This window comes from Penicillium riverlandense, assembly GCF_028828495.1.
Source record: "Penicillium riverlandense strain IBT 135883 chromosome Unknown utg000007l_segment0_segment0, whole genome shotgun sequence".
Taxonomy (NCBI): domain Eukaryota; kingdom Fungi; phylum Ascomycota; class Eurotiomycetes; order Eurotiales; family Aspergillaceae; genus Penicillium; species Penicillium riverlandense.
The window spans coordinates 225,517-238,971 of NW_026643198.1; the positions used below are offsets into that span (position 1 = coordinate 225,517).

General features: G+C 50.0%; 7 protein-coding genes across 7 annotated transcripts; 3 read left to right on the plus strand and 4 right to left on the minus strand.

The window, feature by feature from the left end:
• Window positions 1–5: 5 nt before the first annotated feature.
• Window positions 6–740, minus strand: N7474_007654 (uncharacterized protein; the record flags this gene model as incomplete). Its single annotated transcript, XM_057199064.1, has 1 exon — window positions 6–740. One exon carries the CDS (start codon window positions 738–740, stop codon window positions 6–8), a length of 735 nt encoding a protein of 244 aa, XP_057049765.1.
• Window positions 741–1,676: 936 nt separating this feature from the next.
• N7474_007655 (uncharacterized protein) lies at window positions 1,677–3,269 on the plus strand (the record flags this gene model as incomplete). The annotated part of the gene is made up of 1 exon (XM_057199065.1): window positions 1,677–3,269. One exon carries the CDS (start codon window positions 1,677–1,679, stop codon window positions 3,267–3,269), a length of 1,593 nt encoding a protein of 530 aa, XP_057049766.1.
• A 255-nt stretch (window positions 3,270–3,524) lies between these two features.
• On the plus strand, window positions 3,525–5,067 carry N7474_007656 (succinate--CoA ligase subunit beta; the record flags this gene model as incomplete). Its single annotated transcript, XM_057199066.1, has 7 exons — window positions 3,525–3,563; window positions 3,614–3,688; window positions 3,737–3,809; window positions 3,857–3,953; window positions 4,005–4,759; window positions 4,810–4,931; window positions 4,984–5,067. 7 exons carry the CDS (start codon window positions 3,525–3,527, stop codon window positions 5,065–5,067), a joined length of 1,245 nt encoding a protein of 414 aa, XP_057049767.1.
• Window positions 5,068–5,244: 177 nt separating this feature from the next.
• Window positions 5,245–6,573, minus strand: N7474_007657 (Rieske [2Fe-2S] domain protein; the record flags this gene model as incomplete). The annotated part of the gene is made up of 1 exon (XM_057199067.1): window positions 5,245–6,573. The coding sequence occupies one exon, from the start codon at window positions 6,571–6,573 to the stop codon at window positions 5,245–5,247; it is 1,329 nt and encodes a 442-aa protein (XP_057049768.1).
• Window positions 6,574–6,866: 293 nt separating this feature from the next.
• On the minus strand, window positions 6,867–8,252 carry N7474_007658 (aspartate aminotransferase family protein; the record flags this gene model as incomplete). The annotated part of the gene is made up of 1 exon (XM_057199068.1): window positions 6,867–8,252. The coding sequence occupies one exon, from the start codon at window positions 8,250–8,252 to the stop codon at window positions 6,867–6,869; it is 1,386 nt and encodes a 461-aa protein (XP_057049769.1).
• Window positions 8,253–9,727: 1,475 nt separating this feature from the next.
• N7474_007659 (uncharacterized protein) lies at window positions 9,728–10,087 on the plus strand (the record flags this gene model as incomplete). The annotated part of the gene is made up of 1 exon (XM_057199069.1): window positions 9,728–10,087. The coding sequence occupies one exon, from the start codon at window positions 9,728–9,730 to the stop codon at window positions 10,085–10,087; it is 360 nt and encodes a 119-aa protein (XP_057049770.1).
• Window positions 10,088–10,438: 351 nt separating this feature from the next.
• On the minus strand, window positions 10,439–13,405 carry N7474_007660 (uncharacterized protein; the record flags this gene model as incomplete). Its single annotated transcript, XM_057199070.1, has 7 exons — window positions 10,439–11,059; window positions 11,109–11,470; window positions 11,518–11,693; window positions 11,742–12,020; window positions 12,069–12,210; window positions 12,481–12,556; window positions 12,611–13,405. 7 exons carry the CDS (start codon window positions 13,403–13,405, stop codon window positions 10,439–10,441), a joined length of 2,451 nt encoding a protein of 816 aa, XP_057049771.1.
• Between the last annotated feature and the right edge of the window lie 50 nt (window positions 13,406–13,455).

A 13,455-nucleotide genomic window follows, 5' to 3' on the forward strand; every position in this document is an offset into this window, starting at 1 on the left:
ATACATCACGCAACAGCATCTGCAAATTGCTTGATTGTTGCTGCAACTTCTTCCACAACACGATAGCAGGGCGTCAATGTTTTCGCCGCGGGACTCTGTGGACAAATATCGAGTGGATCGAGACCAACGCCGTATTTCTCTCTCCAGCAGTGTCCTCCAGCGTCCGGACATGCTTCATGGCCAATCATGTGGCGGTCGCGTTGTCTCAGTGCGAATCTTCTTGCCAGGGCAGTCAATCGTTCAGCATCGGCCTGAAGGCCGTTCGTGATAAGATCCTGGAGTTTCTCGCCAGAGATCTTGAACCCCAACACTGGACTGATTTCAAGACCAGGAATAAGGTAGACTGTTTCGCGTTGATTTCTATCACTGAGCGCATTGCAGGCTCCTTTGAGCCATCTCAGATACCTATGGTAGCCAGACGTGATTTCAGCCATTAAACGGCCGATGAAAAGGACATTCTGAATAGTGATTCGCGGGGATTTCGTCACATCATAGCAGGCGGGACATGTCAGCAGCCTTTCGACCAGGTCAACTCCTACACGGAGGCTGCGGATGAAGCTGTGTGACATGGGCGCACGAGTCAGGGTGCGAATTGACTCAGAAACCTCTTCGGTACAGTTGCAAGACAGCAAAGGTGACACGAATGTGCCTAAGGACAGATCGGACAAGTCCTGTGTCCCCATTGGATGGCCAGGCCCCAACAGCTCGATTGGGAACGAGCCAAAATCGCCATTCCCCATTAGTATATTGTCGATTTCTCGTGAGATCGTTGATCCCTGAGGCACGTCGGGCGCGAGCTGGAAACAGCTAGCCCTTTGCGGCTCTTCATTGGAAGATTCCTGCTGCAACTGTTTAGGCGGTTGCTTTCTTGGCCTTCCGGGCGTTCCCTTGTCTTGAAATCTACAAGCGAGAGATAGAGTCCGACAACGGGAACAGCCATTTTTCTCTCCCGAACATTTGAGCTTTCGCGTCCCTACACGAAGTTAGATGTTAGCTCAACGGCTTGAGGTCACGGCATTTGACGTACGACACGCTTCACAGGATTGTCGCTTCCGAGTGATGCGATTCATATTCTCTTGAAAATAGGAGTCTGGCATCAAAAACGGACAAGAATTTGCAACTATCGGTTATGATCCGATTCGGGCGAGATGAGTGGAGAGGTGCGGGGTTATTGTTCACGCACGACATTCTTTGCTCATCTCGCGACAAGATCCTTTTTCAACAGATTCTTTTGAAACGTAGTCGAATGATAACTAACACAGATGGCCAAACCGATAGATCGGATGCGTTTACAGCAATCGTCTACGATCGATAGTTGGCGGGATATCAAGTCATATGAGCTTAGACCGGTGCCTCTTAGTTTCGTTCATGCCACTCATGCAAGCCATCGCGAATCTACTACTATATTTTACTGGAATCCACTAAATCAACATTAATATTGCGCGGAAGGTTTTGTGGTTTCGGATGGTTTTCCACAGCGGAGGCGGATGAAAAACGGCGGACTCATAAAAACCTCCGGGTGGACAGTTCCCGTTTTCATCCCCACATTTCTTGACTATCTCACATACAGTGTTTTCATGGGACGCGGAAACTAAAATTATAAGATTCCCAGCTGCATTGAAAAGTAGAGACGTCTACCCTTGGCGATCTTCTCAAGAAAACACATCTGATTCAAGATGATCAAGTCTTTGACCGCGCAAGAGCTGCGCCACCACTGGGTAACCCGCCAGGAGATTGCACTGCTCGACGTTCGGGAAGAAGGTCCATATTCTGACGCCCATCCGTTATTCGCATTGAGTGTACCGGTGTCCGAGATCGAGGAAAAGTTGCCGCCATTGGTGCCTCGGTTATCCGCTCCTATTGTTGTTTACGATGATGGAGAGGGTTATGTTGAATGGGCAGCAGCTCGCATATCAGCCTTGGGGTATCATGATGTTGCCATCTTAGATGGAGGGCTCTCGGCCTATGCTCGCGTAGGTGAAGTTTACCGCGATGTCAACGTGCCATCTAAAGCATTTGGCGAACTTGTGGAAGCTATCGCAGGGACTCCATCTCTGCCCGCTCGTGACGTGAAAGAGGTCCTAGAAAGAGACAAGGACGTTGTGGTATTGGACGCCAGGCGCTTTCAGGAGTACAACACAATGAGCATACCCCATGGTCGCAGCTGTCCCGGAGGTGAACTTCTCTATCGCTTTTTCGAAGCCGTTCCTTCTCCCGATACGACTGTGATTGTCAATTGTGCTGGTCGCACGCGCTCGATTGTTGGTGCTCAGTCCTTGGTCAACTCTGGAATCCCAAATAAAGTTATGGCCCTCAGAAACGGTACCATTGGATGGACGCTTGAGGGTTTGGAACTTGAACACAGCAAGATGGAAAGAGTTCCACAGCCATCACACGAGGCATCGCGTAAAGCAAGGGAATACGCCGCAGCATGGGCACAACACATTGGTGTGCGAATTATAAATGGGGACCAGCTCAGTCAGTTGGCGGCAACAGCAAAGACCCGAACTCTATACATGCTTGATGTCAGAGATCCAGAGGAATATGCTCTGGGCCACCCGACTGGTTTCTCATCTGCTCCCGGTGGTCAACTGGTTCAGGCTACAGATGAATGGGTTGGTGTAAGGGGCGCTCGCATTGTTTTATACGACACAGATGGGGTGAGAGCCCGAATGGCGGGTAGCTGGCTTGTGCAGCTAGGCTGGGAGGTCTACGTTCTAGACGAGCAGTCTAAAGTGCCTGACAGCGTCCTTATCCCCGAAAGCCCCTCCTGGAAGGCCCAGAATTCTGGTGGTGTAACAGTTGGCGACTTGGCAGCACTCACTGAGGCTACCATTGTCGATCTCGCTCGCAGTCCAATCTATCGCAAAGGTCATATTCCGGGCGCGTGGTTTACTTCAGGACCCGAACTGGTCCGTGATCTGAATACTGTCAGCGGAACAGGGCCTATTGTGCTGACCTCGCCGGACGGTAGCGTTGCTGCCATGAATGTTGAGTATGCACGAAAGGGCGTATCGCGCGATGTATTATACCTCGCTGGGGGCACAGCGGCTTGGTTAGCGGCGAATCGCCCAATGGAGACGGAGACGCGCTGGCTTTCTCAGCCAATTGACATCTACAAACGCCCTTATGAGGGAACTAGCAATGCACGAAAGGATATGCAAGGGTATATTGACTGGGAGCACGGGCTTGTTGCACAGCTTGCGAATGATGGAGTCGCCTGCTTTCATGTTGTACGGGACAATCGTGTGAAGGCAAAGGAGCTTTGAGCAAGTCCATTTTTGTGTCAGGTGCTCATCGATTCTTGATGGTAGACACTGCCTAGGCTTCCTCTGGCAAAGGATCAGTATTCGCATTTAGAGTTATGAGGCTATTCTTGATTAGTAGATAATATCCGCGACCAGAGTCTGGGGTAAAAATGTAGATAAACCTTATCGGGCACTGGTGATGTCAGAAGCTGGACACGGGACAACCTCACGTCTCCCCACATTTTGATTTCTGAGAATGTCAAGCAACCCTGCAAAATGATGAGCAAGCGTCTATTTGCGCGTGTCTTGCAACAGGTGTGGTAGCTAAATCTCAAAGGGACCACTATTCTCTGACGAGGTAATAGAGACATAGCCCATTCTCAAAGCAGGTGCGCGCACTCAGTCTACTTGAGTATCGTTCCCATAAGCTTCTCAAAGACGTAAGATTTTCCATCGTTTATCCGAACCTATAAGCTGACATGAAGCAGTTCGACATTCCCGTGCCCCGTGGATTTGTTGTGGAAAGCCCTCAAGATGCCAAGTCAGTAGTAGCGGAGATTGGTCAGTTCTACCCGTGACATCTCAAGCGAACATCTAACTGGGATTAGGTGCCCCGTCAGTTCTCAAGGCTCAAGTACTTGCCGGCGGGCGAGGCAAGGGAAAGTTCAATAGTGACAACAAAGGAGGAGTTCGCATCGTCCAATCGTGAGTTTGGCAACCATCTATATCCAATTGTCTCACTAATTGCTTCTCCAGACCCAAGGAAGCATTGAAAAATGCCAGTAATATGCTTGGATATTACCTCACAACGAAACAAACACCGTCGGGTGGTCTGCTAGTGAACAAATTATATATATACAAGGCAGTTGATGTTGCAAAGGAATTCTACCTTGCCGTGACCTTTGACCGCGAACGGTACAGCCCAGTACTCCTGGTCTCTGGTGATGGAGGAGTCGACATCGAATCCAACATGGACAATTTACATCAGTTCTGGTTCCAGCTCTCCGAAGGAGTCACTCCCGAGATTATCGCTAGCATCCAGACTCTTCTGCACTTCAACTTTCACGAGATGGACATTCTCCGGCCGCTAATCTACCAGATGGTAACCCTATTTCAAGAAAAAGACGCCACTCTAATTGAGCTCAACCCGCTCGTCCAGACTGCGGAAGGAGACTTTGTCTGTCTGGACGCCAAGTTCACCTTTGACAACGCGGCTCAATTCAGACAGAATGAGATATTCAGTCTTGCAGAGCGGTCTCCAGAAGAGGAGGAGGAACACGATGCAGCCAGGCTGGGTCTCTCCTACGTTCGGTTAGATGGCAATATCGGGAATATTGTCAATGGTGCAGGTCTGGCGATGGCGACAAACGACCTCATCAGTATATATGGGGGAAAGTGTGCGAATTTCCTGGATATTGGAGGAGGTGCTACCAAGGGGACGCTTTCGAAAGCGTTTGAGATTTTGAAAAAGGATGCTCGGATAAGAGGAATTTTGATCAACATATATGGTGGTAAGTATGAGACCTGCTATGAAAGAGAAAGAAGTATTTAACGGACACAGGGATTGTGCGTTGTGATATGATTGCCGAGTCTATTATTGCTGCAGCCGCGGAAATGGACGGGTTCAACATCCCTGTGGTGGTTCGTTTGCAGGGGACAAACAGCGATAAAGCGTTGAAGATGGTGAGTATCTGTCGCATTCGGAAAGTATTATCATTGACGTCGATGATTGTAGATCTCAAAAGCTGACTTGGATAACTTGACTGTGGATGCGGACTTTGAGTCTGCTGCTCAGAGGATTGTTCATCTCACAGCCTGATGTTGTACTGCGTCTCAGAAAATGGAGTTCGTCGGATTTATTCCTCGCACATTAGTTCCAATGTAGCCCAAACCAACGAACAGGGAAAGGGGAAACATCTAGTTTGGCATAGTGCATTCATTAAGTTTAACATTTCACAATGGTTTTATCAATACAAGTCGTCCAAGGTCATGATAATTAAGCTGGCACACCGTCCTCATGGCTCTCATAGTATCGTCGATCCATCCCAGCCTGCAATCGCGCTTCTTCATTAAATGGCCCCCGTATAGGGCCCCGGAAATGCTTCTGGACGTTAGATCGGAACACTTGCACCGGGTCTGTTCCTTCTTGACCACAGATCCACGTCAACCATCGGTGCCCCGTAGTGACATGTGTGATTTCATCGTTGTGGATCACCTCGAGCGACTTGACACTCTCAGTGTCGCCGGCATTGCGAAATTTCTGGATGGTCATAGGATTCACGTCAAGGCCCCGGGCTTCATGAACAAGCGCAATGATGCTGATTCTGGCCCGAAGATCGTACGCTGTTTCTGTGGCAGAGTCCCAGAGGCTGTGATGTACCGGAAGCGCGCCGAAAGAAGAGCCCAGTTCTTCGAGTCGCGCACGGAGAAGAGAGAAGTGCTTTGCTTCGTCACTGGCGACCTTGAGCCAATCATGGAAGAATGCACGTGGAAGTTCCTGTGAATTTCCGTTTGTGTGAAATGTTGAGAATCGAACGCAGATATCGATGGCCAGATCAATGGCCCACAGTTCGATATTGGCTAGAGCATGGAGCATGGCGATTCGACTTTTGAGCGTTCCGCCTCGCCCGGACTTGGGCATGGTGCCTGGTGTCACCGTGGTTAAGTTTTCTCGTGGTGGATTATCTGGAGGGGTAATTGTGCCTCTGCCCAGGGGCATCGGCGAGTCCGTGTTTTCGCGGCTGGTAAATGCGGAGAAGAGGTAGATGGTAAGTTCAATCTTGTGCTCGGGATTGGCGGTGTTCAAGATATGCACAGCCCAGTCACATAGTGTCGCACTTTGATCCAAGTAATGTGCTGCTCCAGGGTCTTGCGGGGGAGTAGTGTTTTGTGTTGATGGTTGCTCGTGCTTCAACTTGACCTTCTCGCTCACAGGCTCAAGTTTGGACAGTTGAACACGGCCTTCATCCTCTGCCGGATATTGGAGCAGGACGGACTCCCCACGGACATCGACGGGAAATGTGCAGGCTTTGATTCCCACACTGGATTCCCCGGTCTCGACATTGAAATCGTATGCATGCCACGGGCACGACACAACGTATGCCGAGTCTTCAATATCAACGTGCGAGTCTACCATCGGTCCGCCAGCATGCGGGCACTCGGCTTCCATGGCATAATAAGACCACCCGTCGCTAGTTTCGTTAGGTCTTGAGGTTGCCTGGTCAATGGATGGCAGGCGGAATAACACCAGCCGTTTGCCGTTCGAGAGATGGAGCACATATCGTGCCTGGGTAAAGGCGGACAGCAGCCCGCAGTTGATCCACATCTCCACTGACGCCGATAGAGTGCTGTGTTGAAGTGTTCTCGTCGGCGCTGATGGGAGTGATTTTGATGATCACGTGAGCGATTTAAATGCGCTAAGCCAGATACGGCTAGTCGCTCTACAATTGAACTATAAAGGAACAACGAGCATCAAATTGGAGCAAAATCCATGATTATTGGCATTCTGAAGGCATTGGGCTAGTAGATAACGGGTGATGTTTACCCAGATCGAGATTCTAGATTAGATATATGAACAAAAAAGCTTCAATCTTCCGGACCCTGCACTCTTCATCTTCGTTAAAACGCCATAGTCCCGGGTGTTGTCTCAAATGCTTTGTCCAAAAGCTCCAGGCCGCTCAGCAGCACGTCTTCAGTAATCGTTATCGGAGGCGCAATGCGTAATACACCACCGAAACTGGAATGGCTGCTCAGGTTTGCCCATAAACCCAACTCGTAGGCACGGTCAGCGACAGCCCCACCCAGATCCTGAGCGGGCGTCTTGAATTCGCGGTCCTCGACAATTTCGACGCCAGCCATGAGACCTCGGCCCCGCACATCACCAATGCAGCCATACTTGTCCTTCAGTTTGTTGAGACCGTCGTGCAGGATCTTGCCCATGGAACGTGAGTGCTCAACAAGATTGTCGCGCACCACAATTTCGAGGACCTTGTCGCCAACTGAGGCGGGCAGCGGATCATTAACATGAGTTGTGTAGAAACAGTAGTCTCTTTCGGAGCACACGCGGTCAATCTCGGCGCTGGTGACAACCGCACTCAACGGAAGGCCATTGCCGAGTGTCTTGCTCAGCGTCAGGATGTCGGGCACGACGCCATCGTGGATAGTTGCCATTAAGTCACCGCAACGGCCGACTCCTGTCTGGGCTTCGTCGACAATAAGAAGCATTCCACGCTTCTCACAGTGCTTCTTCAGAGCTGCAAGGTATCCTGATGGTAGAACGTGCATTCCTCCGGACGACTGGATGCACTCAACAATGCAAGCAGCCAGCGAGCCACACGACTGCATATCAATCATGCGCCACCCATACTCCAGCTCCGCCTCCCAGTCATACGAGCCATCAGGCTTACGGAAGACAGAGCGGTAACTGTTGGGTGGAGGAAGCATCAGCATGCCAGGCATCAGTGGGCCCTGGCCCTTGCGACCGAAGTGGTACTGTGTGCCCAGTGCCTGTGCAGTGACACCGTGCCAGCTGGCTCCCAGTCCGACAATCTCAAATTTCCCTGTATACACTTTTGCCAACTTGATGGCTGCTTCGTTACTCTCGCCTCCAGTGGAAAGGAAGAACGCTTTATCCAGGCCAGGCGGGAGGAGATTGCAGAGCCGCTCGCCTAATCTGATCACCGGGGGCGAGACCATTCCTGAAAAGAGATGATCCAGAGAGGCAGCGTGGTCTGCAATTACCTTGACAATCTCGGGATGCCCATGTCCTAGTAGACATGACATTTGTCCTGAGGTCCAGTCCAGGATTTTATGGCCTGATGCCGTGTAGACGTATAGGCCCTTGCTACCACAGATGACGTCTTTGTTGAACTTGGTTCCATAGTTGAGTAGGTACTTGGCTGTTTTGACCTGGAGTTCGTCTTGGTTGAGGGCGGTGTACAGAAGAGGCGCTTCGTTCGTGGCCGATGTGGAGACGGTTATCTCGTCCGTGATCCCCGGAGCCATGGTATACTAGTACTTCGATAAGGATGACAAGAAGAAAAGCTTCACAAGAATATGTTGGAGTCAAAGGAAATCTCGGTGACTGCAGTGAATATTAGGAGTATTTATAATGTAGAACGGCAAATATTCCAAGTCACATCCCCTCATCTGCATCTGGCCGCGGCCAAATGTGGGGAAGGCCGCGGGCAACTTTCAAGCAACTTGGCCAACGAGATAACACATGAAGGACTTGTAAGCGCTCACGTTATCGAATTAGAGTTTCTTCTATCCAAACGGCATCAGTCAAAATTGAATCCATGATTCAAATCGGCCTCTATCGTCCGTAGATTTTGTATTACAGATTCATCCTCACACCGATGGAGAAAAAGTTGGTTCTCAATAGCACTTTCATAAGTACCTTACATTTAATCGTTAAGGGTAAAGGAAATTTTTACATCTCTCCTCGCCGGTAGCCCTGATTCTCCCTATAAATCCAGGAGTTTCATTGGCTAATATTCCTTAGGTCAGACCCTCGTTCACTCCGGGAACTGCTTTGATCAGCTAGAATTAGTGTTATCACCAAGCAAGCCTAGTCGCCGAAGGTATTGCGTATGCATGATGCTCTCTATGAAGGGGACTCCCGGTAGAAGCTCCAATATAACTTAAGGGTCAAAACCATCATCCACAGTCGCACCTCGAGGTAAGAAGTTAGTATGAAGTAGGCAGGGTGAGGAACTAGGCGAGAATCACCTCCGTCATGAGACCAGACAATATGTGCCATCAGTAGACGAACCAATTTAATAGATATGCTATTCAAAGATCTGCTCGCTCGCTGAGATGCTTCTGATCCTAAAAGTAAACAAAAGATGTTATTAACGCAACTGACCCTATTGGGAGCGGGGGTCCCCTTAGGCATAACTGAGGCTACAAATAACTAACTTAGGTTAGTTAGTCAAGTAGTTAATGAGTTACGTTAAGTTAGTTAACTACAATAATTACTAATCGAATACGAATATATTCTGGGAAGAAAGCCGAATACGAATAAAGAAAACCCTTATTGGTGCCAAGCCCTAAGATTCACATAGACTTTGCTGACACGAGATGTTTTAACCACGACGATGCGGGCGAGTCTCCATGCGGACGTTGAAAAACGCTTAACCATCTCTTCTACTGCAGGAAGATGTCTTCGCGGCTTCGGTTGAGGCTGGATTCGTCAGGACTCTAAGGGAAATGCGCGTCTGCATGCACGGAGTACAGTACAGTAGTATGCATTGAATTGCTATCCTACTAGATGTCCGACCCCGCTATGCAACGTTGCCTTCGTATTCCTTGGCTTGAGCAGTTGGGCGATATTTCTGTTCAAGGGAGGACTGACGAGATTTATAAAGAAGCGCCCTTCCCATCAGTCAAGCAACCTTATCACACTCATCGCTTTCTCCTCAGATCGTCTTCCAAACTTCACAGATCTATCTACAAATAGACATTTCTCCTCCATAACCATGAAGCTCTTCTCTGTTTTCACTACGGCGCTTCTGTCCCTGGCAGTCGACGCAACACCTGTTCCAGAAGGAGGCACGCCCTTCAGCCGGGGTGCTCTCGCGGACAGGTTTTCTCAGCGAGTAGCCAATGCAAGTGCCGACGGTGAAGCAGAAATGGGTGACCTGGCCAAAAGATCACAGCTTACTTGCGAAATCGTCAACGTTGTAACTACTGTCGACTGCCACTACTGGCCAACCCACGCAGATGTAGTGGAAGGATCCCCTCCAGTTAGGAACTATGTTGTGACCTCGTTCGGGCCCTCAACTAAACACGATTTCGATTGCTACCTGCCTGGTGAGAACGTTGGAGGGATCACGTAAGTAATCTACCAATATTATTCGTGGAAAGTTGCAGCCTAATAGATGATTCGATATATCTAGCGCTTGGGATTATGCTAATAACTGGGGCTGCTTTGTTCCTGGATATTATACCGACTCACATTGTACTCACGGTACGCTTCCCATTTTCTGTTATTATAACGTCTTCTAGGTATACTAATCAGAATTTGGCTTTATAGAAGCTCTTGGAATGTGCTGGACTTAGTAGTTCGCGCCGCGGAATCGCCACGGGGCCGAAGGCAACTGTCCTCATTGTTCGAGGCATTACGCAGATTTATAAAATAGTGGTCATCCATAGCCGTATATCCAAGCTTCGTACCTGCATAGTCTTAACTAACTAGTCATAAAAATTCCAAAAGCCTTGGCCAAGTCATCCAAGGAAACTCCAGGGGCGAGATCAAACAACACATTTCTCCTCCCACTCTCACCTCCGTACGGTTCATGCACCACGCCGGCAGCTAGTCCACGATCACTCGGTCCATAGACACGAGCCGAGAATCCCTTATTAGTATCCTCCGCTTTAACAGCGGGCCACGGGGCAATGCCATGACAGAACTTGAAGAAATCCTCCGCAAAGGAAGCACCCACTGCCTGCTGAGCGGGAGTCAGGAATTCGCCAAAGTTCTGGAATAAGTAGGCTAAGTCCAAGATATGGTTGGCTTGTCCCTTCCATTGACCGTCCCAGGGATTGCCCTCGTTGAAATAGTAGACGTGGGCATTTCCGCGCCAGCCTTGGGCTAAGGTTAGGACCGGGGCGAAGAAGTTGATGTCGTTGATATAGTTCAGGACTAAAGGCAGGCCATCGTCGTCAGGAGTGTCGTCCTTGATGCCGTATGCTGCCAGAAGACGGTCTGCCTCGGCTGGATACAAGGCTAGAGCAGTGCGAAGTGCAGAGGTGAGTCTCTTGGCACAGTTGTTCTTCAAATTGGGCACCATGAATGCAAGGATAGAAGCCTTGGAACATTGTCAATATCAGTATAGTGATATCAGCACTTAAACTTACATCCAGCTGGGCGTCTCCGATCATCAAGTCCTGACACCAGCTCTTCCCACGGGGAACATTCGAGTCCTGCTTGGCAACTTCTTCAAATGAAACAACAGACGGAACAATATCACCGTCAATGGCCGGAGCAGTCAATGCAGACGGAGGAAGCTTGGCAACGAGATCCTGTACCGGTGTCTCCAGGAGGGCCTTGAGTCTCTCTTCTGGAGGAGCATCCGACAAGCCTAAAGCAGCCGCAACTTGCTGATAATTTCCTTCGTGGACCTCATAAGGTTGTGCTCGCGAAAGGAAGAAGGAGCCACTCAAAGAAATCGCCCGTTTAAAAAGTGCCTGGTCGGAAAGGAGGTGGTATGTCACGGATGCTGGAATTGGTTAGTGACGGAAGTGAAAATAAGATCGTTATCATTACCTGCTCCTGCGCTCATGCCAGCTACTGTCACGTTGTCTGGGTCGCCTCCAAAATCACGAATATGCTTCTGCACCCACTGCAGAGCAACTCGTTGGTCACGAAGGCCATTGTTGGCCTTGTACCCGGCATTTCGCAGGTCCTCGGAGGTCAGAAAGCCGAGAGCCCCAAGACGATAACTAGACGGTTGTCAGAGGGATTTAGACCAACATTGTCCTGGTACATACTTGATCGAGACCGCTACAATCGGCAAATTCTTCTGCACCGAGAGCGTGACAAACCGCTTGTATTCAAACTGGGGCCATGAGTTGGCTCCGACAACCAACCCGCCGCCATGGATAAAGAAAAAGACAGGCAATTTCGAAGAAGATGTGGTATTCGAAGGCACGGTGATATTCAGATTCAGACAATCCACATCCGACTGGCTGAGCTCTTTCTTGGGCAGCGAATGCTGGACGTGTGCTAGTTCAGCATCGCATCCAGCCGCAGGGGACACGGCCGTTGGACTGTAACGAATAAGTATTGTGTTTCTCTTTAGAGCTGCCATAGCTTACCCGTCTTTCGTTGCGTCGAGCACATCACCGTCCCGTTCCGCGATCAGTTCTGCGTCTGCTAGGCGGTCCTTGAGGGTAGCATATTTGATGCCGAGGTATTGGGTCACCCCGTCTTCCGTCGTGCCCTGCACCCTCCCAAGGGCTGTTGTGTTAAGCAGCGTAGCCATTGTTGTAGTTTACACCACCAATTCAGAGAGGAGGAATACCAGCTTAAATACCCCCCTACCCCGGTGTGGTACCCGTGTGGGGCCGGGAAATAAGGCGGGGGATTTCCGTGCCATCGAATGATTGAACAATAGAAATAAGATTCACGTTTATCAATAGAAGTAAATGCTCCGGTCCGTCATCGCCAACCATGCATAGAATGTTATGTATATAAAAGATCAGGATTGTTGAAAGTTCATGTTATAACCACCCGTCTTCGGATCCTGAACGAAATTGAAGTTGTCAGTCGACAGACCGAACGGCTTCAAGATACCATTTCCCAGCTATGAATCCCTCTGTCAGTATGCATCCTCAATGACCGAAGCGGAAACACTCACATCTTTCAGCTTCGACATCATCTCCCCCATCTCCTTCTCCTTCGCCTGATTGAGGCGTTCCGGGAGCTCACGCAACGCCCGCTGGACAATCCGCTTGTCATCCGGAGGAAGATTCTCCATGGCCGCCAGGGCTTGGTAGTCCTCTAACGCTCCTTGCAGGTTGGCCCAACCGCCTAGTTGCGATTTGGCTTTTGCGCGTCTCATGAGCGCCTTCGCTCGAATACGCAAGACGTCCGCTCTTTTCTTGTCCAATTCCTGCAATCTCTGTAGCTCCTTCTCTGCTTCTTCCTCGCCACCCGTTATTTCCACCACAGCATCCGCGTCCTCTGTGTCGGTCTTCTCGGCTTTCGGTTGTGATGGCTCCCCCGATCCCTTATCTTGCGGCGCTGGTGGTGGCAGAATCTTATCCAGTCGCTCGATAGACGCGGTGGCAGCATCCACAGCAGCCTTCCAGTCGTTCAGCTTCAGATAACAGGCCGAGATATTACTCCGCAGGACGGCGACATCGTAGTCGAGGTAGTTCGGGCACGAGGCAAGAGCGCGGTCGTAGCAGGATATCGCTTGGTCGTAGCATGCCGCGCTGAAGAGCTGATTGGCTTCTGCTTTAATCTCATGGGCTTCTTTTAGGAGTTTCTGCGAGTTGGCCAGATTAGAGGGGAACGAATGGAAGGGCTGATGAACACGAAGACTCACGGCTTCTTCCTCTGCGGGGAAGCGTGCATCATGGAACTCGTCCTCATCCTCGCCTTGGGGCTCGGCTTGATCGCGCTCGGGCGCATTGGAAGATTCAGGCATTGTGCAGGAGAAAAGAGAAAGGAAATAGAAAAAGAGACGCGACACTAAGG